The 26,752-nt window shown below is 39.9% G+C and overlaps 1 protein-coding gene across 1 annotated transcript; it reads right to left on the bottom strand.

Annotated features, from left to right (window-relative positions):
• Positions 1-5: 5 nt before the first annotated feature.
• On the bottom strand, positions 6-18,638 carry LOC133240927 (histone H2B type 1-C/E/F/G/I-like). Its single transcript, XM_061405912.1, has 3 exons — positions 18,618-18,638; positions 16,209-16,534; positions 6-162 (listed from the first exon to the last, which is right to left on the bottom strand). Exons 1-3 carry the CDS (start codon positions 18,636-18,638, stop codon positions 6-8), a joined length of 504 nt encoding a protein of 167 aa, XP_061261896.1.
• Between the last annotated feature and the right edge of the window lie 8,114 nt (positions 18,639-26,752).

Genomic DNA, 26,752 nt, shown 5'->3' with positions numbered 1-26,752 from the left:
GCCCCTCAGGTGGGGCTCGGGGCGCGCGGGTCACCCGGGGGCCGCCGGCTCTGGGGTTCGATCGCAGGAGGCCAGCTCTTCGGGGGCGGGAGAGTCACCGCCGCTCCGTGGGCGCCCAGGACGCGCTCCTTCGCTCCTGGAGGGGTAACGGAGGGAGGGAGACTGAGAATAAAAAAGAAAAATAAAAGGCCGGGGGCCGTACAGAGTCGGGCCTGCGGGCGAGGGGAGACCGAAAGTCAGAGAGAAGCGGGAGCCAGGTGCTGAGGCGGCGGTGAAGGGCTGGCGGCATCCAAGCTGGGAAAGAGGTCCAGAGCACGCGGTCTAACTAGGGCAGCTTTCCTTACTTGCTCGTCGTCCCCACTTAGTCCTCACTCAGTTAACTTTTTTTCCCCTCATAACTACTTTCTTTACCTGCGACCACCAGCACACTCCCACCCACCCCCCAGCTGTTTGAAAACTGCTCTTCCTTCCTTTTCCCAAAACTTTCTCTGCCTTTTTTTTTTTTTTTTTTTTGCTGGATTTTGTCGGTTTCCCGTTAATGTTCTTGGCCTGTTGTCTACAGGAGAATTCAGTTGTAGTGCAAACTTGCAGTTTTTGTGTACTAGTGTTTTGTTTTTTTGTCCTCCTGTTAATTTTATAGGATTTAGTTGTGCTCACGCGCGCTGGCAAACGCATACAGGCACTGAAGCTCTTGTTTTACAACTGAAAAGGTTCAAGCCCAGAGAGAGGAAGTAACTTGCCCTGGATGAGGAAGGTAGCTGGTGGGAGAAAGCCGGTCTTGTGATCAGGTTTCAGAGTGCCAGTCTGATCGCTGGTAATTATTAAGTAGCACGATTTCCAGATGCTTCCTTGTTCAGTTTAATTATCACCCTTTTCTGTGAGAGCTGCTGTCTTTCCTGTCTGTTGTTGGAAGTCGGGGCTCCTTTCCTGCACAGAGTGTTCTAGGCGTCAGGTGATGAAGAAGACAGACTTTCCTGTGTTCCTGCTAGGGCACGTTCATTTTGCCCTCATTACACTGGTTTCAAATAAATATTTTTATGTCCACCTTTTCCACCAGATTGAAGGAAGCAAGTCCAGATTATACACCTTTGTCTCCCTAGATAATGGCTTGAAAAAACTAAGGAAGTGTCCTAAGGTGTTAAAGTAAATTCACTTAATAACCTTATCTTGGTTTCTAGGCCTGAAAGCTAGTTTCAATTTGGCAGAAGGTGTTGCTGTTGAAAGCTCAGAAATGAAAATGCTCTCTAATATAGTCACAAACTGCAAAGGCATGGGTGGGGCTAACACCCTTCTTCCAGGTTTTATTGCCGTTTTCTTAGGATGAAAAGCTGACAGCATGAATTAAACTAGCCCATTTACTGTTCAGAGATAACACTGACAGAGAAACAGCATTCCTAATCTCTGAGAAAATGTGCCATTGGTTGTTAAAATACTAAAACTTATATTAGATCATCAGTTATGAATTGAATAATCAAGTTGAAATTTTCTTTGATCGTGCAAAGTAGCACAAACAATTGTGAAAAAAGTTGAAAACACATCTCTAGTCAGTGAATAAATAGGAAAGAATCTTGAAGACTTCTTAACCTAATGGATTTGTTTTGCTATTTGGAAATGAAGATCCAGAGATAATAATAACATCGCATTGCCAGTTACTAAGATTTAGGAATAAACCTCAGGTACTTTGACTTTCAATTTAGTTTATTTCCACTAATCTAATAATTCTCAAACTAGTCCTCTCTCCATTAGCAGGGAAAAAAACTAGTGATTCTCAAATTGATCAGATGTAAAGTTTTATTTTTATAACAAATATTTTATAGAGACCTTTTGCTAATTTGAAATGAAATTCATATATAAGCTTATTTGAAAAGTACCGATAATATGAAAGACAAAAAGTTATTTTAAAAAATTAAAATGAAAACAGAGGGAAAAAAATCTCATTGATACGACCACAGAAAGTAAGGGCAAAAGGTGTAAATATTGAGGAAAAGATATTTTAGATAAAGTTTAATACAAACACCTGTATTTCATTACCTAAAATGCTCATGTATGAATGTACTGGAGAATAAAATGAGATATTCAGATACTTGCATTTTATGTCTCTATGTAGAATTGTAAAATTGACAGGTACCTTTTTTCTAAGAATAGAAAGTATTTCAGTGAGTTTATAACTCAAATACCCCTTAGTCTAGTGGATGTATTTTACTATTGGGAAATGATCCAGAGATGACAGTATCTTGAATGAATGTCACAGTTGCTTTATCAGATGTCATGCTGGAAAACTCTTGGTCAAGTTCCCAGCAGAACAAAGTCCTATTGATTTATCTAAAAGTTGCATCCCTGAAAATTTCGTATATTTCAAAGGATATGAAGTAAAAGTCAATTTATGAGCAAACCACAGTTTGGTACTGGGCTCAGATCATTTTAACTAGGTTTATAAAGAAGTAGCATTGCTTATCAGACCTCCCTGTAACTCAGATGGTAAAGAATCCATCTGTAATGCAGGAGACTTGGGTTGGATCCCTGGGTTGGGAAGATCCCCTGGAGGAAGGCATGTCAATCTACTCCAGTATCCTGGCCTGGAGAATCCCATGGACAGAGGAGCCTGGCAGGCTATGGTCCATGGGGTCACCATGGGGTCACAGAGAGTGGGACACGGCTGAGTGACTAAGCACAGCACAGCATTACTTGGCAGTAATTCTCAAACTGCTGGATGAAAATGACCAGATGCATATGCATCTCTTTGGAATTTGCTAGAAATGTAGATTCTTGACTCCCAGCCATACCTACTGAATCAGTTCCCCACTATCTTATGTTTTAACCCGTTCAAAGGATCCTCAGATAGCTGCAGCTTGAGAATCACTTAGATTCTCAGCGATAGCTTAGAGGTGAACAAGAACTTGTATCACACTGCCTAAGTTTGAAGCATAGTTCTGCTACTCACCAACTATTAATATTTTGATCTTGAGGAAGTTATCTGACTTCTGTTTGTGCCTTAGTTTTCTCATTTACAACTTGTGCATAATTGGTGTAGACCTATGACTACCTCATCTAGCTTTGAGAAGACAGTTAATACAGATTCTACAGATAACTGACATTTATTACTGTATATATTACTACTAGAAAACTATCTTTATTAGACAGTAGACTCCAAATCCTGTTTCTCTGCTACAATCCTAGCACCCTCAATAATTCTGGTACATAGTACTCACGTATTTTTTGAATGAATGAATAGTATCATGGGCATAAATATAGCTATATTTCATGTATTTGGCAAAGAGCATCTTGATTCCCATATTCCTTTTGAATAAGTTTGAAAGTCACTGTTCAGAAATGCATATCGAAACAAAGAAGGATCAAAGAAATAGAGAAAAAATATGACATATCAATGTAGAATACCATTTGGCATTCTACATATCTGGCATTGGTAGTCAGAGTAGCAACCATAATAATTTCATTTATTTACGACTTTAGTGTGTTTGTCACTGAGTCATGTCTGACTCGTTGAGACCCCATGGACTGTAGCCTGCCAGGCTCCTCTGTATCCATGGGATTTTCCAGGCAAGAATACTGGATTGGGTTGCCATTTCCTTCTCCAGGGGATCTTCCCAACCCAGGAATCGAACTGGGTCTCTGCCATTGCAGGCAGGTTGTTTACTCTCTGAGTCACCAGGGAAGCCCATTTAGGAGTATACATTTTATCAAGGTAATTCACATATATCATCTCATCTAATTATTACACAATTGTGTGAGCAAGATATTACATGATTTCAATTTCACTGAAACTAGAGACAGAACTGAGGTTCAGAGAATTAATTAGGGGGTGATGCCTGGGAACTTTCAGATTTTCAAGCTGGTTTTAGAAAACACAGAGGAACCAGAGATCAAATTGCCAACATCTGCTGGATCATTGAAAAAGCAAGAGAGTTCCAGAAAAACATCTATTTCTGCGTTATTGACTACGCCAAAGCCTTTGACTGTGTGGATCACAATAAACTGGAAAATTCTGAAAGAGATGGGAATACCAGACCACCTGACCTGCCTCTTGAGAAACCTATATGCAGGTCAGGAAGCAACAGTTAGAACTGGGCATGGAACAACAGACTGGTTCCAAATAGGGAAAGGAGTACATCAAGGCTGAATATTGTCACCATGCTTATTTAACTTCTATGCAGAGTACATCATGAGAAATGCTGGGCTGGAAGAAGCACAAGCTGGAATCAAGATTGCTGGGAGAAATATCAATAACCTCAGATACGCAGATGACATCACCCTTATGGCAGAAAGTGAAGAGGAACTAAAAAGCCTCTTGATGAAAGTGAACGAGGAAAGTGAAAAAGTTGGCTTAAAGCTCAACATTCAGAAAACGAAGATCATGGCATCTGGTCCCATCACTTCATGGAAAATAGATGGGGAAACAGTGGAAACAGTGGCAGACTTTATTTTGGGGGGCTCCAAAATCACTGCAGATGGTGATTGCAGCCATGAAATTAAAAGACGCTTACTCCTTGGAAGGAAAGTTATGACCAACCTAGATAGCATATTCAAAAGTAGAGACATTTCTTTGCCAACAAAGGTTCGTCTAGTCAAGGCTATGGTTTTTCCACTGGTCATGTATGGATGTGAGAGCTGGACTGTAAAGAAAGCTGAGCGCCGAAGAATTGATGCTTTTGAACTGTGGTGTTGGAGAAGACTCTTGAGAGTCCCTTGGACTGCAAGGAGATCCAACCAGTACATTCTAAAGGAGATCAGTCCTGGGTATTCTTTGGAAGGAATGATGCTAAAGCTGAAACTCCAATACTTTGGCCACCTGATGTGAAGAGTTGACTCATTGGAAAAAACCCTGATGCTGGGAGGGATTGGGGGCAGGAGGAGAAGGGGACAGAGGAAGAGATGGCTGGTGGCATCACCGACTTGATGGACATGAGTTTGAGTGATCTCCAGGAGCTGGTGATGGACAGGGAGGCCTGGCATGCTGCGATTCATGGGGTTGCAAAGAGTCAGACACGACTGAGTGACTGAACTGCACTGAACTGATTGCCTGCAAAAGAACTTAGAAAGGGAAAAGGAATAGGAAGGCAAAGTCTCAGACTCCAGTGTAGTTCTGACCTCTGTGAAAATGAAGGAGGATCAATCTGAGAGAAAGAGACTTGGGAATACTACTCTGAGATAGTGTCAGCCGGTCCAATAGGGAACTCTTGTGCGATGACACCCATGCAAGAGCTTGTCTTGGGAAAAATGCCCAGGCCGATGGTCAGTTCATGGTGCACTTGCCATTGTCCTGGACTGGAAAACTGAGGTGGTTCCTGAAGTCACTGCAACCGGAGTCTGTCAGCAAACTGCACTCCTGTGACACCTTCTCTCTTGAAGAGAAATAGGACTAAGGTACCACCTTGGTGGCTACAGTGGGCCACTTCTGTTTAAAATAAGAGGTTGAGCCACAAGAGTAAAAAGAGAGCTGAATTATTTGTTCAGATCTTGTGATGCCCCAAGTGCCATACTCTGCTTTTCTCCTTCTGATCTCCTAGGCAGATGTCAAAACTCTCTCTTCTGTGACCTTATGTTCCTGTGTTCACAGTTCACTATCATCATTTTACTGACTGCCTTTTCCACTAGAGTCCATGCTCTATATGGACTCTATGGACTATTATTTTGCATCTCAAGATTTTGTCACTTAGCCAACTCATTCATCCTCTCAATAAAATTAATGAAAGAAAGGAAGGGAGGAAGATAAGCAAGAAGAAAGGCAGAAGGTTTTACACCTTTACAGAAGGCAGAAGGATTAGCTTTCTGTGCATGAAAACTCAACTGATGAGAGCTTATCCGGGAAAGATCACAGGGTTGCTTAATAATGCTGCATAGGCTGGTTGATTGCACTCTGCCAATATTTCACAGACTTTTTGTTCTTGGCATCCCTTTACATTCTTAAAGATTATGAGGACTCCAAAGAGCTTTATATGGATTATATCTGGCAGTGTTAACTCCATTAGGACGAAAGTAAAAAAAAAAAAAAATTAACAATTGACTTACTCATTTAATAATAATAAAATGAAAGTGGCACTCTAAAATATAGCATGAAAAAAATCAGAAGAGTTACATTGTTTTACAGTTTTGCAAACTCTATTGCCTGGCTTAATTGATGGATGCTGTATTATCTGTTCCTCTACTCCATTTGTTATGATACATTGTTTCGGTTGCAGTATGTGAAGAAAATACAGTATTATACAGACTTAATACTTGAAAAAGGAATAACCTGTCAACCCATGAAGGAGTCTCATGAATCCCCTGGCTCCTTGGACCACATTCTGAGAACTTCTTCACCAGAATAATTTTACATTCTGAGATTCTCTCACTGTCAACTACTGAAAAGTGTGTGCCCTTGGTCATGAGGTGAATAGGGGCAAGCAGAGATGTGGTTATGTGACCACGGACACAATTCCAACCATGGAAAAAATCCACTCAAGCACATTCCAGTGTCTTTTTCCAGGGGTAGGAATATTGGAGGTTTACTTAGTTAAGATACAGAAAAGAAGGAAGTTACCTTGAATTTGATGCAATGTGAGCTGGTGAAAGTGAAGAGGAACTCAAAAGCCTCTTGATGAAAGTGAAAGTGGAGAGTGAAAAAGTTGGCTTAAAGCTCAACATTCAGAAAACGAAGATCATGGCATCCGGTCCCACCACTTCATGGGAAATAGATGGGGAAACAGTGGAAACAGTGGCAGACTTTATTTTTCTGGGCTCCAAAATCACTACAGATGGTGACTGCAGCCATGAAATTAAAAGACGCTTACTCCTTGGAAGGAAAGTTATGACCAACCTAGATAGCATATTGAAAAGCAGAGACATTACTTTGCCAACAAAGGTCTGTCTAGTCAAGGCTATGGTTTTTCCTGTGGTCATGTATGGATGTGAGAGTTGGACTGTGAAGAAGGCTGAGTGCCGAAGAATTGATGCTTTTGAACTGTGGTGTTGGAGAAGACTCTTGAGAGTCCCTTGGACTGCAAGGAGATCCAACAAGTCCATTCTGAAGGAGATCAGCCCTGGGATTTCTTTGGAAGGAATGATGCTAAAGCTGAAACTCCAGTACTTTGGCCACCTCATGCGAAGAATTGACTCATTGGGAAAGACTCTGATGCTGGGAGGGATTGGGGGCAGGAGGAGAAGGGGATGACAGAGGATGAGATGGCTGGATGGCATCACTGACTCAATGGACGTGAGTCTTAGTGAACTCCAGGAGTTGGTGATGGACAGGGAGGCCTGGTGTGCTGCGATTCATGGGGTCGAAAAGAGTCGGACACAACTGAGTGACTGATCTGATCTGATCTAAGCTGGTGAAGGTAGAAAAATAACAATTATGTTTTCTATTTGAATAGTTCATCATTATTTGCACAGTACATTCACATATTGTGTCAATATGATAGTAATCTCCCAGATAGTATTACTCCCATTTTAGAGATAAGAAAAATGGGACTTAGAAAGGATAAGTGACTTTTCTGTGGTCAAACTGCCAGTGAGTATAGATCTGATAACCAATGAAAAGCCTCCATTTTTAAGTTAGAGTGTTAGAATGAAATTAAACACGTGAAGCTTTGCCTGCTTGGGTGAGAGTCAGATACAAAATTAAGAGAAAGAAAAGTTCTACAGCAGATGCATGCTGATGCAGCTGTGAAACTAAGAATCGCTGAGGTAGTCTCTACTGTTGATCCTGTTCTCAGTTCACTATTTCCTTCTGTTAAATAAACCGTGTTTTTGAAATGAGAATTTTGAGAAGCTTTACTTTTTACTGATACACCAGGATTATCCTGTAGGTCAGGGGTCCACAACCCGCAGGCCACAGACCAGCACACACAGCAGGAAGTGAATGGCAGATGAGCAAGCTGCACCTCCTCTGTGTTTACAACTGCTCCCCATAGCTCACATAACCACCTGAGCTCAAGAAAACAAGCTCAGGGCTCCCACTGGTTCTGCACTATGGTGAGCTGTATAATTGTTTCATCATCCATCACAATTAATAATAATAGAAATAAAGCACACAATAAGTATAATGTGCTTGAATCATCCTGAAACCACCCCCAACACCAGCACATACATATCCACACCACCCAACGCCCCCACCTGGAAAGATTGCTGCTGCTAAGTCACTTCAGTCGTGTCCGACTCTGTGCAACAGCCCACCAGGCTCCCCCGTCCCTGAGATTCTCTAGGCAAGAACACTGGAGTGGGCATGGAAAGATTGTCTTCCACGAAACCCAGCCCTGGGGATGGCTGCTATAGGTCACACAAAGGGAGAGCAACCCTAGAGACCCAATAAATAGTGAATGTCTCCACTTTCCTCCTTTCCCGCCAACACCACTCTGGGCCAATAGGCTATCATTTCTTCCTGGTCAATCAAATTTACCTTCTAGTTTCATCCACTGTTTCTTGAATTTATGAAAGCCAGGAACTTAAGTGTCGTCCTTGACTCATCCTCCCCCCCAGGGCCCCCACCCAAGCTGATCTGCCAATTTATCATACAAAGTTTGTTTTACTTGAACCACTTTTTTTTATTGAAATGTAAACCATATCAAGGTACTCCCAATGTTGACAAGTGGAATACTTCACAATAGGTTACTTTCGTCATCTTCGAATAAAATTCTATAAGATCCTGTACAATATGCCCAACTTATTCCTTCATCCCCCTAATTGTGTCAGGAAACTCTGCCTTCTGTTAATCCTCAAACCTTCTAGATTTTCTGTCTCGATTACCTTTGTGCTTTATCATCCTCTCTGCCTGAAATAATTTAGTCAGCTTTCCCCACGACCTGTCATTCTCACTGTATGAAATTCTCACTGATAAATATTTTATCCCTGCAGGAAGGGATCCTCTAATCATGCTATCTGAAGTGGTCTTCTCTAGCTCTTCATTTTATTGCTGTTTCTACAATGATAAATGCCTATATTTATTACACTTTCTTGTTTATTGTGTATCTGCCTCACCGGAACAGAAGCTCCATGAGGTTTGGGCCTCGTCTGTCTTGTTCACCACTGTGTCACCAGGACATAATAGATGCTCAATAAATATTTATTAAATGTTGATTGAAACCACTTACTCTACAACTTTGACAATCAGGTTTATGATGTCAGCTTATTTTCAGCTTATTTTGGTGAAAGTCATTCAGTCATGTCCGACTCTTTGAGGGCCCATGGACTATACAGTCCATGGAATTCTGCAGGCAAGAATACTGGAGTGGGTAGCCTTTCCCTTCTCCAGGGGACCTTCCCAACACAGGGATCGAACCCAGGTCTCCCACATTACAGGGGATTCTTTACCAGCTGAGCTATGAGGGAAGCCCTTTCAACGTATTAAAATGAAGTATTTTAAACAACCCCATATCATCACCAGGGTTAGTAATGTGATTCTTGGGAAATGAATGCAGTTTCTCAACTTGGAGAAACTGATAGTCTTGACCTTTAGATCAGTCTCAAATTTTCACGGGGCAAATATGTCACCCGATAAATGTTTATATTTCTCATCTCATGCTGTTCACTTTCAGAGATATTCAGCTTGTAAGGGACCAACTTTGCAGCCCCAGCAATATCTAAAATTTTGAGTTTATATACCTGTGTGGATTAGCTTCGAAGTTGTAGACACTGACCTGGAACTATTTCATATGCTATCAGCAGGTCAGGGGGTAAGCACACGGAGGACAAGAGGACCATGTCTTGCTGTTCTGTCGCTCAGTCGCGTCTGACCTCTGCGACCGCATGGACTGCAGCACGCCAGGCCTCCCTGTCCATCACCATCTCCCTAAGTTTGCTCAAACTCATGTTCGTTGAGTCAGTGATGGCATCCAACCATCTCATCCTCTGTCACCCCCCTTCTCCTCTTGGCACTTTATTTCCAAAGTTTTGCAGTTCAGTTTGACTCCCCTTCTTTCCCTAGGTTATTGCCAAAAGGGAAACATGAAGTCAAGGTAAATTCTAAAATAGCAAGCTGTAGAGAGTCTTGGCATGAAGATAGCCAAACCAGCACAGGGTGGCTGATTTAAAGGTCAAGACTATCAGTTTATTCACATTGAGAAAGTGCATTCCTTTACCAAGAATTACATTATTTACCCAGGTAATGATACGGGAATGTTTAAAATATTTCATTTTGATAGGTTGAAAATAAGCTGAGATTATCCTTACTTTTTACTTGTTTAATTGACAAGATCAAACTGATTTATGCATTTCTCTCATTTTTTAAACTAATACTTAGTACTTCTTAGAATTTAAAAATAGTTAAATATTTAAATAAATTAGTTCAGATTTAGTTAATGTAACAACTTGAGCCAAAAAGCTCTCAAATTTATCGTCATTTTCATTTGTTCCTATTCCTTCTTTTTTTTAAAATCCCTTCTTAATCATATTTGTGTTTTTGTTATATGAGATGTAAAACTCAATAAATTACATTAAATATATTTTGCCATTTGCTACAGATTTTTCCCATTTCCATCTATACTCTGCCAAGAAAGGCAACTTTTGTTCCCTCCCTGGTGTGAACACTTCCAAATTTTCTGCTAAAATTACCCAGTCACTTACAAATATGAATAAGAAACAGGGCACATATGTTCAAGGGTACAGATTCTAGATACAGAATGCCATGATTTGAATCTTAATATCACTTCTTACTATGTTCAGAAAAGCTATTTATATTCTCTGACTCAGTTTCCTTGTTAGCAAAACTGGGATTAATAATAGGCCCTCCCTCATAGGGATGTAGTGAAGTTCTGACTGAGTTAAAAGGTGAAATGCTTAGAACAATGCTGTCAACTACTTTTCATTCTTTCTTTCATTCTCTTCAACCTCATTTCATTCTTAATGAAGTTCTTTCATTCTTAAAAATACATTAGAGAGATCTCTTCACAGCAAGAAATTGAATTCATTTTAAGGAAAATAGCTGCATGGTACTTTCCAGGTGGCACAATGGTAAAGAATCTGCCTGCCAGTGCAGGAGACGCAAAAGATGTGGATTTGATCCCTGGGTCAGTAAGATCCCCTAGAGAAGAAAATGGCAACCCCCTCCAGTGTTCCTGCCTGGAAAAGTTGGCAGGCTATAGTTCATGGGATTGCTAAGAGTCAGACATGACCCACTGTGCGCACGCGCACACACACACACTGCTAAACATGGTCCACAGATCCCAAACGGCCTCACATGTGCTAAAAATCCACGGTACCAAACCTAGATTTAATACCTAACTGCAGTTTTGACCTTCAGTTCAGTTCAGCTCAGTCGCTCAGTCATATCTGACTCTTTGCAACCCCATGAATTGCAGCACGCCAGGCCTCCCTGTCCATCACCAACTCCCAGAGCTCACCCAAACTCGTCCATCGAGTTGGTGATGCCATCCAGCCATCTCATCCTCTGTTGTCCCATTCTCCTCCTGCCCCTAATCCCTCCCAGCATCAGAGTCTTTTCCAATGAGTCAACACTTTGCATGAGGTGGCCAAAGTATTGGAGCTTCAGTTTCAGCATCAGTCCTTCCAAGGAACATTCAGGACTGATTTCCTTTAGTATGGACTGGTTGGATCTCCTTGCAGTCCAAGGGACTCTCAAGAGTCTTCTCCAACACCACAGATCAAAAGCATCAATTCTTTGGCGCTCAGCTTTCTTTACAGTCCAACTCTCACATCCATACATGACCACTGGAAAAACCATAGCCTTGACTAGACAGAACTTTGTTGGCAAAGTAATGTCTCTGCTTTTGAATATGCTATCTAGGTTGGTCATAACTTTTCTTCCAAGGAGTAAGTGTCTTTTAATTTCACAGCTGCAGTTACCATCTGCATTACCATTTTGGAGCCCAGAAAAATAAAGTCTGCCACTGTTTCCACTGTTTCCCCATCTATTTCCCATGAAGTGATGGGACCAGATGCCATGATCTTCATTTTCTGAATGTTGAGCTTTAAGCCAACTTTTTCACTCTCTTCTTTCACTTTCATCAGGAGGCTTTTGAGTTCCTCTTCACTTTCTGCCATAAGGGTGGTATCATCTGCATATCTGAGGTTCTTGATATTTCTCCCAGCAATCTTAATTCCAGCTTGTGCTTCTTCCAGCCCAGCGTTTCTCATGATGTACTCTGCATATAAGTTAAATAAGCAGGGTGACAGTATACAGCCTTGATGTACTCCTTTTCCGATTTGGAACCAGTCTGTTGTACCATGTCCAGTTCTAACTGTTGCTTCCTGACCTGCATATAGGTTTCACAAGAGGCAGGTCAGGTGGTCTGGTATGCCCATCTCTTTCAGAATTTTCCACAGTTTATTGTGATCCACACAGTCAAAAGCTTTGGCATAGTCAATAAAGCAGAAATAGATGTTTTTCTGGAACTCTCTTGCTTTTTTCATGATCCAGCAGATGTTGACCTTACTCCCAAATAAAACCTTAATCAAGCAGTTTGGAATTTTCCGGTTAGAACCAATGAGGTATTCTGGGCCTTCTCCAGTCTACTACAGAGGAAGAAGAGGGAACCTTTTATATATTTATATATTATTTATTGCTGATGACTTATTTTGGGGGGGCTCAAAAATCACTGCAGATGGTGACTGCAGCCATGAAATTAAAAGACACTTGTTCCTTGGAAGAAAAGCTATGACCAACCTAGACAGCGTATTAAAAAGCAGAAACATTACTTTGCCAACAAAGGTCCATCTAGTCAAAGCTATGGTTTTTCAACTAGTCATGTATGGATGTGAGAATTGGACTATAAAAAAGGCTGAGTGCCGAAGAATAGATGCTTTTGAATTGTGGTGTTGGAGAAGACTCTTGAGAGTCCCTTGGTCTGCAAGGAGATCCAACCAGTCCATCCTAAAGGTAATCAGTCCTGAATGTTCCTTGGAAGGACTGATGCTGAAACTGATGCTCAAATACTTTGGCGACCTGATGTGAAGGACTGACTCATTTGAAAAGACCCTGATGCTGGGAAAGATTGAAGGCGGGAAGAGAAGGGGATGACAGAGGATGAGATGGTTGAATGGCATCACAGACTTGATGAACATGAGTTTGAGCAAGCTCCAGGAGGTGGTGATGGACAGGGAAGCCTGGTGTACTGCAGTCCATGGGGTCGCAAAGAGTCGGATAACTGAGTGACTGAACCGAACTGAACTCCTTGCCCCCACCCTCTTTTCTATAAAAGCCTTCCATTTTGTGGCACTTATCAGAGCTCTCTTCTGTTTATTAGATTTATGGACTTCTCTGGTCGCTCAGCGGGGAGAGAATCTGCCTGCATTGTGGAAGACCTGGGTTCAGTCCCTGGGTTGGGAAGATCCCCTGGAGGAGGGCACAGCAACCCACTCCAGTATTCTTGCCTGGAGAATCCCATTGACAGAGGAGCCTGGCAGGCTACAGTCTGTGGGGTCACAAAGAGTTAGACATGACTGAGTGACTAAGCACACATACACATCCTTGAATAACACCAAACATGTCTTCAAATTTAATCAATTGAATTTTGTTTTTAACCAGTACTTCAGTTCAGTTCAGTCGCTCAGTCATGTCTGATTCTTTGCAACCCCATGGACTGTAGCACACCAAACTTCCCTGTCCATCACCAATTTCCAAAGCTTGCTCAAACTCATGTCCATCCAGTCAGTGACGGTAGTGGAAGTGATGTAATTCCAGTTGAGCTATTTCAAATCATAAAAGATGATACTGTTAAAGTGCTACACTCAATATGCCAGCAAATTTGTAAAACTCAGCAGTGGCCACAGGACTGGAAAAGGTCAGTTTTTATTCCAATCCCAAAGAAAGGCAATGCCAAAGAATGTTCAATACTTAAGGCATTGAATACTAAGGTATGTAGCAAATCTATTTAACTATTGTTAAATGGACATTTGTGTTGTTTCTAGGTATTTAGCATTATTTTTTGCCAGTGCAAACAATATCACAATAAGAAATTTTGAATACACATACTTTCTGTAGCTCCTTTTATTTCCATAGGAAAGTGACAACCATATCCTTTCCTTAAAATTATCTTTCCTGGGTTGTTTTAAATGCTTTAAGTTGTTTTAAATTTTGATATTTTAAGTTGTTTCAAATTGAAATATTTTAAATTATTGCCATTTAATTTTAAATTAGTATTTTGGAAGCACCATGGAAAAAGCAAGAGAGTTCCAAAAAAACATCTATTTCTGCATTATTGACTATGCCAAAGTCTTTGACTGAGTGGATCACAATAAACTGTGGAAAATTCTGAAAGAGATGGGAATGCCAGAACACCTGATCTGCCTCTTGAGAAATTTGTATGCAGGTCAGGAAGCAACAGTTAGAACTGGGCATGGAACAACAGAATGGTTCCAAAGAGGAAAAGGAGTTTGTCAAGGCTGTATATTGTCACCCTGTTTATTTAACTTATATGCAGAGTACATCATGAGAAACACTGGACTGGAAGAAACACAAGCTGGAATCAAGATTGCCGGGAGAAATATCAAGAACCTCAGATATGCAGATGATACCACCCTTATGGCAGAAAGTGAAGAGGAACTCAAAAGCCTCTTAATGAAAGTGAAAGTGGAGAGTGAAAAAGTTGGCTTAAAGCTCAACATTCAGAAAATGAAGATCATGGCACCTGGTCCCACCACTTCATGGGAAATAGATGGGGAAACAGTGGAAACAGTGGCAGACTTTATCTTTCTGGGCTCCAAAATCACTGCAGATGGTGACTGCAGCCATGAAATTAAAAGACGCTTATTCCTTGGAAGGAAAGTTATGACCAACCTAGATAGCATATTCAAAAGCAGAAACATTACTTTGCCAACAAAGGTTCATCTAGTCAAGGCTATGGTTTTTCCTGTGGTCATGTATGGATGTGAGAGTTGGACTGTGAAGAAGGCTGAGCGCCTAAGAATTGATGCTTTTGAACTGTGGTGTTGGAGAAGACTCTTGAGAGTCCCTTGGACTGCAAGGAGATCCATCCAGTCCATTCTGAAGGAGATCAGCCCTGGGATTTCTTTGGAAGTAATGATGCTGAAGCTGAAACTCCAGTACTTTGGCCACCTCATGCAAAGTGTTGACTCATTGGGAAAGACTCTGATGCTGGGAGGGATTGGGGGCGGGAGGATAAGGGGACGACAGAGGATGAGATGGCTGGATGGCATCACTGACTCGATGGACATGAGTCTGAGTGAACTCCGGGAGTTGGTGATGGACAGGGAGGCCTGGGGTGCTGCGATTCATGGGGTCGAAAAGAGTCGGACAGGACTGAGTGATTGATCTGATCTGATCTGAAGGTCTGCTTTTGTATATGGTATCATATTTTTATTTAAGGCAATGATGATAGTGCTGTTTATAAAATAAACCTTATTTTCCCTCCAAATTAAACACCAAATATGAATATATTCAGTTCATTAAATACTAGAATATTTTGTTTCACTGATTGATTTTAAAGCAAGTTTTCTTCCTAGTCTTCTTTTTCATGTTTTTCTCAGCTCCCACTCTGTATAAATATTATGATTGCTTTATTTGTTTTAAAATTTTTTACTCACTTTCAAAATTGTATGCTTTTGCTACCCCCTCTACTATTTTTTTAATTCAGTGGAGCATTCAGTGAAATTAAATTTGGGATATTACTTTCAAGTAACCAATTTTGGGTATTTTGTGTGTTTATTTTTTAACCAATTTCATCTTTTATTTGGAATAATTTTTTATTTCTACTTTATTGAGTTTGTTTTGCTTTTCTTTTAATTTGTTAATATGAGAACTTAGCACCTCACTCTTAGTCTTTTCCTTTAATAATAAAGGTGTATTAGGCTCAGGTTTTTTTTTTTGAAACAAGTTTTAACTGTATTCCACAAGTTATCACATGACATACTTGTTTTTCTTTGTAATTTAAAAAGTTTATAACTAAGGTTTAATATCTAGTTGATTCCATTTCTTATTTCAACTGCTGCTGCTAAGTCGCCTCAGTCGTGTCCGACTCTGTGCGACCCCATAGACGGCAGCCCACCAGGCTCCCCTGTCCCTGGGATTCTCCAGGCAAGAACACTGGAGTGGGTTGCCATTTCCTTCTCCAATGCATGAAAGTGGAAAGTGAAAGTGAAGTCGCTCAGTCATGTCTGACTCTTAGCGACCCCATGGACTACAGCCCACCAGGCCCTCCGTCCATGGGATTTTCCAGGCAAGAGTACTAGAGTGGGGTGCCATTGCCTTCTCTGTTAACAGCGGCTAGGCGTATTATATTTACTTGGAGCTGGTATACTTGGTGACAGCCTTAGTGCCCTCAGACACGGCATGTTTGGCCAGCTCCGCAGGTAGCAGCAAGCACAGGGCGGTCTGGATCTCCCTGGATGTGATAGTCGAGCGCTTGTTGTAATGTGCCAGGCAGGATGCCTTGCCAGCGATGCGCTGGAAAATGTCGTTGACGAAGGAGTTCATGATGCCCGTGGCCTTGGACAAGATGCCAGTGTCCGGATGGACTTGCTTCAGCACCTTGTACATGTACGAGGAGTAGCTCTCCTTGTGGCTGTGCTTGCGCTTCTTGCCGTCCTTCTTCTGGGCCTTGGTCACAGCTTTTTTAGAGCATGTCTATAATGACAACACCCAACAACACAGAAAGATCTTTCTTATTTCAACTAGTTATATTTAATTTATTTTCTTTTTTAAAAAATTAGATTATGTTCTAAGAATGTAGCATATATAATATTAACATTTAAAATTTAAGCAATCATTTTTTCTGGTTAAATTTATGGCTTAAGTTTATGAGATAAACATTAAAAATTATGTTTTCTCTACTCAGAAGAACTTTGATATACACTCAAAGTGATTACATCTCTTATGACCATGCTTAATTTTTGTCTATTACATCTTTCAGTTGTAAAAGGTTGAAGTATCTCAAGGTAACTTCATTTTAATACATTTCTTAGTTATCTCATCATTTGTTCTTAATATTTTAATTGCTTTCTTATTTAGTACATTTCCATACTTTGAAAAACATATGCTTTTTGCCTGATCATAGATTTCCTACAATAACCCTCTCCTCTAGAATTTCTACCTAAACCTGCAATCTCAAAAGTAGTTCTAAGACTTGCCTCTCCTGGGTGTTGACTTGTTCCAAGACCTAGTTAGGGTTGGGTTTAGAGGGAAAGAATGATTGAAATGCAAATTCACACTGCTATTAGGTGCTTTAGGCTTTTAATGTCTAATATATTTTTTTCTTCCTGATTTTTATGATTTTAACAAGTCTTCTCAACAATTTGGAATACAGAATACTGACAAGTATTAGTAGTAAACTAAGAAGAACAGAGAAATTGAATTAAAAGTGAGGAAATGGAGAGAGGCAAAATGCACAGGTATAATTGCTTTTTATGATAACAGTTATCAGTTATTGAATGTCTTCTGTGTGTAGACACTACATGCATGTGCTCACTGTCTAATCCCTACAGCTGCGCTATAAGGTAGGTATTACTCACTTTAGTTTAGAAATGAAAAAGTGTTTAGAGCAGAGAGATTAAGGATCATGCCGAGTGTCATACAACTTGAGTGACTGAGCTAGAGAATTTGGCTGATTCCCAAAGTGTGTCTGAGTTCCAGTGCCCCCTTCTTTCCACTGTAGCACACTCCTTTACTTGTAGGCAGACTTAAGGAGATATTCTGAATAAATAGTTGTCCATAAATAAAAAGCACAATACTTCTTTAGCCACAAAACTATACATATTTATTCAACATGGTATAGTGTTGTAGCCAGTAAGAGGAAGTGATGGTAGAGTAGGTGTTTCTGGAAGAAAGTAAAGACAAATGGAGGCTTCCCTGGTCGCTCAGCAGTAAAGAATCTACCTGCCCTTGCAGGAGATGAGGGCTCAGTCCTGCGTCGGAAAGATCCCCTGGAGAAGGAAAAGACAACCCCCTCCAGTATTCTTGCCTGGGAAATTCCAAGGACAGAGGAGCCCAGCGCACTAGAGTCCATGGGGTCAAAAAAGAGTCAGACACAACCTAGCAACTAAACAACAACAACAACAAAAACAAATGGAGACATTTATTTCAAGTACCTGTGGGATATCAGAATGAGGGTATCTAATGATAAGCTGGATATATTGCTGTAGGACTCAAGGAAGGGGTCATTCAGTCATTCAGGTTAATACAGATATTTATTGGGCATCTCCTCTACTCAGGTATAGACAGGCAATGAGAATACCTGCAGGGTATTCAGACTACTTTAGGTATTGACTGAATGCAGTTTTTATTAATTCTCACCAAATAAGTAAGAGTTGACATGGTGGTAGAGATCACCCAAAGCAAGCCCATAGAACATAGAGGAAGTGGAGGGAAGAGGCTGAAGACAGCCTGACAATTACCAAAGTGTAAGGGCTAAGCTGAAGAACAGGAGTTCACAAAGGAAAAATTAAGAGAATCAGAAGGAGGACCAAGAAGGTTAATGATACGTTGAAATATCATTAACTCGATAAGAGGAAATATCGAGTCTAAAATCTAATGAACAAGTTTTTGCTTCAACCGTCACTAAGTCAGGACCAATTCTAGCTTCTGCTTCTAGAACCACATACCAAATGTGTTCTATTTCTTTGGTTCAGGACAAAGATCCCTGTTCTTTGTGAAACTGATTCAGAAAGCTGGAGGTGATAGTCCTGAAATCCTCTAGACAGCTGACAGCTACCTGAAACTGCAGCAGGGCCATTCCTGATGGACAGGACCACAAGCCCTGACTCATATTCTGTGACTCAAGATGGTTGGATGGCATCACTGACTCAATGGACATGAGTTTGAGCAAGCTCCAGGAGATGGTGAAGGACATGGAAGCCTGGCATGGGGTTGCAAAGAGTTGGACATGAATAAGCGACTGAACAACAAGATATAGACTGAATAGTGTCTCATACCTGTCCTGTTTCATTATACCTTTTTACTACAATGTGGCCATGCTTAGAGTTGCTTTAAAAAATAAATTTTTCATATCAAGCCATCGTATGTGTATCTTTATAAAAGTATGCAGACACATTACCATAATTTGAACTTTCATAATTCTAGTCACTTAGAACCTGAGTAAATAGGAATAAACAGGAATTATTGTGCCTTGTTGAATTTCTTTATTAATTTCTTTGAAAACCTTTACCTGTAGGCAACAGACTTGTTGCATAATTGCGAGAGCTAATGAAAAAAGATCATCTGCGCATGATTCACATGACATGTCTCAAAGTCAAAAAGAAAGTGTAATTTCATTTCCCGTACAATGTTAAGTTCAACATTCTGGCTCCCTAGAAGACTGGGAAAACAGTTCTTCACTCTACAATTATAATTCCTCATTTGGTTCAACTGAATCCATTAATTGGGAAATAATTAAATCAGAGACATTATGATATATCTCTACAGAGACAGTAATGTATTTAAAGAATCTCTATGATATCTCTAATTGAGATCTCAATTTCCCTGAGATATGTTATTTTTAATGATGAATATATTCAAATATTTCTTGAAGCATTGATTGAACTTTTTCTAAAATCTCTGCCAGAAGTCAGGAAAGCTGGGTTGTGATAATGTCTTTGCCACTAACTCACATGGTGATCTTGAGGAGATCAATTCAAACTATGCCTGTGATTCTTCCTTGAAACTTTACTGGATTCTTATAAAATTTGAAAAAGATTAATTGATTCAAGAAATATGTATTAAGTAATTACTGTATGTCAAGATCTGATTTAGCACCAAGGATTCAGTGAAGAACATGCCAAATGAGATTTTTGCTTTCCTGGGCTTAAATTCAAGCCAAGAATAAAATTACTTAACAGTTACATGTGCATAAATAACACAAAGGAAAGTATTAGAGGTAAGGGTAGTGTGTGTTAGTTTGGGAGTCGGAAAAGAATCCTTTGAGAAGATAACGTGTAAGCTGAGATGTGCAGGGTGAGAATTGCACACGTCAACACCATTCTATGTAGAAGGAACAACATATAGAGAGGCTGGAAGTATCTGAGGACGTATGAAAAGTTCAGAAGAGCTATCATGGTAAGTGATGGGGAAGAAGTGAAAGGCAGTTATGAAGACACCTTGTGACGTGGCTCGTGGGAACGTAAATTGGTTTGAACATTTTGGAAAGTATTTTGGCAACATGAAATAAAAGTCTCAAAAAGTAGTTCTAGTCTTTGATTCAACAATTTGATATCTGGAAGTCTATTCTGCTAAAAATCATATGAAATACTGAAAAAAATTTTAAGAACAAAGATTGTGCAATGCATTTGTAACAGAAAAATAAATGACTACACAGAGGTGAGCAAAAATATAGCGTGTGGAAATCAAGAAATACATACAGCTAACAAAAGTCTGTTTGTGAAGAGTTTGTAACAATATTAAACATTATATGATAAACTATTTTGTAATACTTAAAGAAAGAAACAGGCAGTCCAGGCATGGGTCCAGGTGAGCAATGCTCACACCATGGTCTGGATCGCAACTGAGGAATTCTCAGATGAGGATATCCTGATCTCTGTAGGAGTTACTGGCAAATTAGTCTCACCTCTCATCTGCAGAGAGATACTATCTTTGTTGTCTGGACTGTCTCCGGGAATAAGAGGGAATCGTCTTGTATTTACTGTCCTGGTCACCAAAAAAATCTGTTCTTTGACCTCTGGCATGGTGTGTGCATGCTCAGTCATGTCCAGCTGTTTGCAATCTCATGGACTGTAGCTCACCAGGCTCTTCTCTCCATGGAATTTTCCAGGCAAGAATATTGGAATGGGTTGCCAGATGCCATTTTTACCTCCAGAAGATCTTCCCAACCCAGGGATCTAACCCATGTCTCTTGCATCTCCTGTACTGGCAGGCAGATTCTTTACCACTTTCACGACCCAGGAAGCCCTCTTTTGACCTCTAGAGAGACCCCATTTCTAGCTTCCAAGGCCTTCTGCTAAGAGAACAATCTTGAAAAGATACTCTCTCACAAGATGTGTAGAATTGCCATGGAGAATTGGCTCCTTAAATCCCTTATTAATATTTTTATCATTTTAACTGATGATAATTATTAATGTTGTTTTAGCCAGGATTATTATAACAAGCATATAATATTCATAGTTGTGTGAAAAATAGAAAGTTGGCAACATATGACCCAGGTTTCCCTCCCCGGAAGTGTTAGCCAATCTAGGAAAGTTTTTGCCACTAATTAGCTGTAACACTTTTATGGGCTCCAGTTTCTATTAAATGACAGTTCAAGACTTGTTGGCTGTCTAATCTCTAGCCTACTTTAAATTCTGTCTTTTTGTTATTCCATATGTGGAGGAGGGGGATACATATAACTTAGTGAACAGAAACAGACTTAAATCACTTTATTTGAAGGAATTTTTCCAGTTGTAATCTCAATAGTATACAGTTAAATTAATCCAATCAAAGATCTAGTACATCTTCTGCGTGCAGAAATATAAAGAATTATATAGATTTAAAACCAAATTCAAGTAGTTTTCAATGCACATATTAATTCTACAGGCTATTTCTATAGCAAAAACACAGCTGTGATTTTAGAGATAGATAATAACAAGATGTGATAAAGACTACTGTAAACTTAAACATACAAGGAGAAGCAAGGAAAACTAGAAAGTTGAAAAATACGCTGCATATTATTTTCTCCATTCACAGCCAAGTATGATTTTCTCAATTTGTAAGGTGTTATATAAAGAATTTTGTCTCATTGTTCTGTCGTGGAAAGAACACTAGCATCAGAAGACAATTTTGGCATCCACTTACTAGGTGTATTATCTCGGGAAATTTCTCTGAGGTTTAGATATTCTTAATATAAAACAAAAACAGGTTTTACCATAAAGAGCTGCCATTAGGGTCACATGTGTTGATATAGGTAAAAGTGCTTTGTAAACTGTAACATTTACAATAGGAATGTAAAGGTTTATTTCTATTGAATTGGGTGGTGATGGTGATAATACACAGAATTATCTGCTAAGGGATCTGTGGTGGGGAGAGAGGGTCACTGACAAGGAGTGCACCTTGGGTAGAGGGGGAAAAATAGGCAAAGAGGTATGAAAGTTTCTACTTTGTAAAAAGTGTCGATGTGACAAGAAGACAGAGCTTAGCTTCTTGGTAGCAATTTCACTACTAGTTGATCACTGATGTCCGAAAGTTCACTTTTATTTCGCTTGTATGATTGATTCCAAGACCTTCCTATTATACCAACTATGCTTAACCATTCCTTTTTCTGTAAAACAGATTTGTAATGCACCTGCTTTCACCAACAGTTTCACTGAAAGCATGCTTGCTCAGTCACGTCCGACTTTTTGCGACCCCGTCAACTGTAGCCCACCAGGCTCCTCTGTCCATGGGATTTTCCGGGCAAGAAAACTGGAGTGGGTTGCCGTTTCCTTCTCCAACTCAGAGACTGAACTCACGTCTCCTTCATTGGCAGGAGGATTCTTACATCTGAGTCCCCTGGGAAGCCCCACCGTACTCATTCAATTCATCGATTTGTCTGTGTTTCTGAGCATGTCCTAGGGGCGGGCCTGGGGCGGAGGAGGGGCTGTGACTAGTACTATATGGGCTTGGATTCGGCTTTAATGAAGGGTTGTTGGATTGAATTGTCCCCAGTTAACATGCAAGCCCTTTGGAGCACTATGACAAAATGTGCCTAAATCATGATCTCTGCACTAATAAAACTGAAAAACCACTTCTAATTTCACTGTTGACTAAGATCCTGTTTCCTACACAACCCCTTAGTGATACTAGAAATAGGGGTGGATTCAGAGTTGAGTAAAGCTCAGAGAGGGAGAAGGCAATGGCAACCCACTCCAGTACTCTTGCCTGGAAAATCCCATGGATGGAGGGGCCTGGTGGGCTTCAGTCCATGGGGTCACTAGGAGTCAGACACGACTGAGTGACTTCACTTTATTTTTTCACTTTCATGCATTGGAGAAGGAAATGGCAGCCCACTCCGGTGTTCTTACCTGGAGAATCCCAGGGACGGGGAGCCTGGTGGGCTGCCATCTATGGAGTCACATAGAGTCGGACACGACTGAAGTGACTTAGCAGCAGCAGCAGCAGCCTGAGGAAAGGGGAAATGGAGCAATAGAAACAACACTGACCTTCCTCATATTTCTTCCAAGAATTGGCCCTCCCTGCCTTCAGCAAACTCATGTGCTTAAAAAAGAAGAACCGTACTTCCACAATTTTCAAACATGGATCATATGAAGTTATTTTGTAGGATGTAAGGAACAAAATGCATCAATATGTATGTAAATAGGTAATATGTCTCATATTCATGTGCATGGCTCTTTTTCATAGATATGTATTAAAGTAGGTCCTGTTGGATTAAGAAGATAAAATTTTATGTAAGGCAATCCATAGAAATATTTAGTTAAAATGTGTGTTCTTTAGGAACTAACTTTAAAGGTAGAGCCATTAAGAGAGTAGTGAAATGGAGATGGTGACATTTTAAAAATTATTTTAAATGAAGATTTTATATTTGAAAACATGGAAGGGACTACTGCATACCGTCTTTGAGAAGCAGCTTTTGGTATTCTCTGCTCAAGTGTCAGGAAAACTAGATTTCAGGCCAAACTTAATCATTGAATACTATCTAGCTGGTGATCTTGGACAAGTCACTCTGCCTCAATGGGTCTGCCTTGACTTATCTGTTTTGTGTTAGTCAGATATGTCTTAAGGATAATCGGGAGAGTTGGAGAAGGAAATGGAGACCCATGCCAGTATTCTTGCCTGGAGAATCCCATGGACAGAGGAGCCTGGGGGGCTATACAGTCTATGGGGTCGCAGAGAGTCAGACATGACTGAGCAACTAAATAACAACAACAACAATCAGGAGAGTATTTTGTAATCATCAAAGTTCCTGAATTAGATTTAGGAATGATAGTTCCCTGGGTAAAGACTTATCAAAAAATTCTAGTCATTTGAAATTTGGTTACTTGAATCTCAGCACAAATAGTATAGTACCTGCTAATTCTGATATTTTGCTTTAATTTTTAACAGATGCAACCCTCATAAAAACATGAAATATGTATAACAATGTACAGGTGACCACCTTGCAGACAGCCCCCAGCTTATAAATCATGGTAAACATTCAACCCAGGTCAATGTCTAATCCCCATGCTCTCTCCTTGTATCACATGCCTTATGCACCCAAATTTTTATTGTATAAAAATAAAAGTAAACTTTCCTATCCTCCAAAACCCCCAAAATTAAACATTGTCTAACATTATTGTGAGCTTCTGTTTCCCTTGAGAAATTGTGAGAGTTTAAGAAACATTTCTATTATTTAACAAGTATCTCTCTCATAGACAAAACTTCAAAATCAGTCTGACAGAGCTCCCCAAACCACAAGATCTCTCACTTTTGGGTGAGTTAGAGTCATTTTTAACTTCCTTTGTTTCGAAATGAGAGCAACTACCACCCTAGTGGGGTTTTCCCAGGTGGCTTACTGATAAATAATCCGCCTGCCAGTGCAGGAGATGAAGGAGACATGAGTTTGTCAGGAAGGTCCCCTGGAGGAGGAAATAGCAACCTACTCTCGTATTCTTGCCTGGGAAATTCCATGGACAGAGGAACCTGGCAGGCTACAGTCCACGAGGCTGCAAAGAGTTGGACGTGACTTAGCAACTGAAGCAACCACCACCACCCTAGTAGACCCTGTGGCCAGCAGGGGTGCAGTGTGGCCGTGAGAGGCGCTGAGCATCCTTGGAAGGCGTGTAATTATCCACAGGGAGAGTAAACTGACCCTGCAGTGGCTTTAAGAAATGAGGAAATGGTTTCTATAGATGCTGACGAAGCTCTCACATGTCCAGTTGGAATACGTGTACCACCCGAACCCGGGATGAATTTCCCTTTATTTTTCTCTTTTGCTTCATCTTTTCTTGAACAAAGGAAGGGTTTGAAAGAAAGAAGTAGGACATTTTTATATGGGAAAAGATTTTAATTTTTTTGTCTTACTTTCTTATCTCTAAAAGTAGAAGATTGGACTAAGTTTATTCTTTTAGTTTTGGTATGCTGAAATCAGTTTTACATTTAGAAACTTATTTTAGTTAGCAGCTTATAAAACATTAAAAATTTTTAGGAATAGTCAGAAATAGGCTTATTTCTTCCAAATATAGAAAGGACCAAGCATTTATTGTATATTTGTGACAAATTAATACACCCACATACATCAATACTGTTTTAACACTAGTCAACTTCTTGAATGCAAACCAGCATCTCTGGAATACAGTGAGGGAAACAGGAAGGTTTAACCCAAAGAAAACGTAACCAGAAAAGAGAAAAGCAACTCACGAAGTGTTTTCTATTAACTTTGCTAGATATTAATAAAAAATAACTAGATAAAATAATTATAGTTTAGGAACTATTTTTACCATCGTTATGTTTGTTAATAACCCAAACATGTTCACCAGCTTTGCACCTTGTCTCCCCATTTTGCCAAGTTTTTCAAAATTTATCAGTCTGTATATTTAGCTCTGCCTTACGCCCCTACCTCTACTGAAGTAAAGGAAAAGGGGAAAGAAGAATTCTAGTTGTCTCTCTCCCCAGCTTTTGGGAATTAAGTCACAACTGTTCTATCTTACAGTGTGCCTATTAACTAGCAATCACCTATGAATAGATGAACTGACACCTCTTCAACCTGAAGAGGTGAAGAAGTATCTGAAACATTGATAGGAGCTTCCCTCCCCAGTAGAAAACTGAGGGCCCAGTCAAACTCTTAACCTTCTGCTTTGGGGGCTTAGATACTTGTTTTCAAGCACAAAGGATTTTCTTTGCTTCTAGGGAGGGAATAAGAGCAAAGCTAGCTCTTGCTGAAATTGCCAAATTGAATCTTTTCTGCTTCCCTTTGGACTTTTCTTTACTCCCCAGCTGTAAATGATTTATCTCTCCTGGGAAAAAGACTTACATTTAGCAAGGCTCTTTAGTGATTTCATTTCAATCTTCCTTTTGAACAGATACACATTCTTCATTAATAATGAAAGAAAATTCAATAGAAAAATGAACCAGAAATATGAGTTAGCAGTTTAAGTGAAATAAAAATATTTTAATTTTTTCCAATTAATTCAAAATGCATATTAAAGTGCGATATTAATTTTTGCCTGTTACAGTGATAAAAATGTAATAAATAGACTGATCATATCCACTTCAGCTGAAGATGTGGGGAAATAGGTACCTTGCTACATTATTGATGAGCACAATAATGGAAATAGCCTTTCTGAAGAGTAATTGACGATATTGATAAAAAGTTTAAGTACATGTAGTGCTTTGACTCTGCAATTCCATGGGTTATGGGTTCATTATAGCATTGCTTACAATAGTGAAATGATGAGTAATAAAAGAGAGGTAAAGTAAATTAAGGAAAATGCATACTATGACATTTTTGGAGATGTTCAAACAAAGAATAAGGTAGAAGTTTACACACAGACATGGAAAGGTAGACATAATGCATGATATGAAAACAAATTACTTGGTAAAAGAATATGAGTAATTTCATGTTTGTATATACAAGAAAGGAACTGAGATAATCAGAACACTCTTAACAATGGTTGCTTTGTGGTGAGGGGGTAGGGGAAGCAGCGGGACACGTGCACTGCAGTCTTCTAAATGAGCACTTACCCTAATACTCTGCGAGGCAGTGGTGTTTATCACCCCAATTTTTATGTTGTAAACTCAAAGAAAATGCTTAAAGCAAAATTTCAACCTTAATACACTTAAGGTATAATGTGAAATTTTTCTCTATTTATTCCCCGCACATATATTATTTGAATACTTTATCTATGCCATGAATTTTGCGAAACAACTATAATATATATGCAAATACAC

Source organism: Bos javanicus, chromosome 29, assembly GCF_032452875.1.
Source record: "Bos javanicus breed banteng chromosome 29, ARS-OSU_banteng_1.0, whole genome shotgun sequence".
NCBI lineage: Eukaryota > Metazoa > Chordata > Mammalia > Artiodactyla > Bovidae > Bos > Bos javanicus.
The sequence above is the reverse complement of the archived record's forward strand: the minus strand, read 5'-3'. Positions and strand labels throughout refer to the sequence as shown.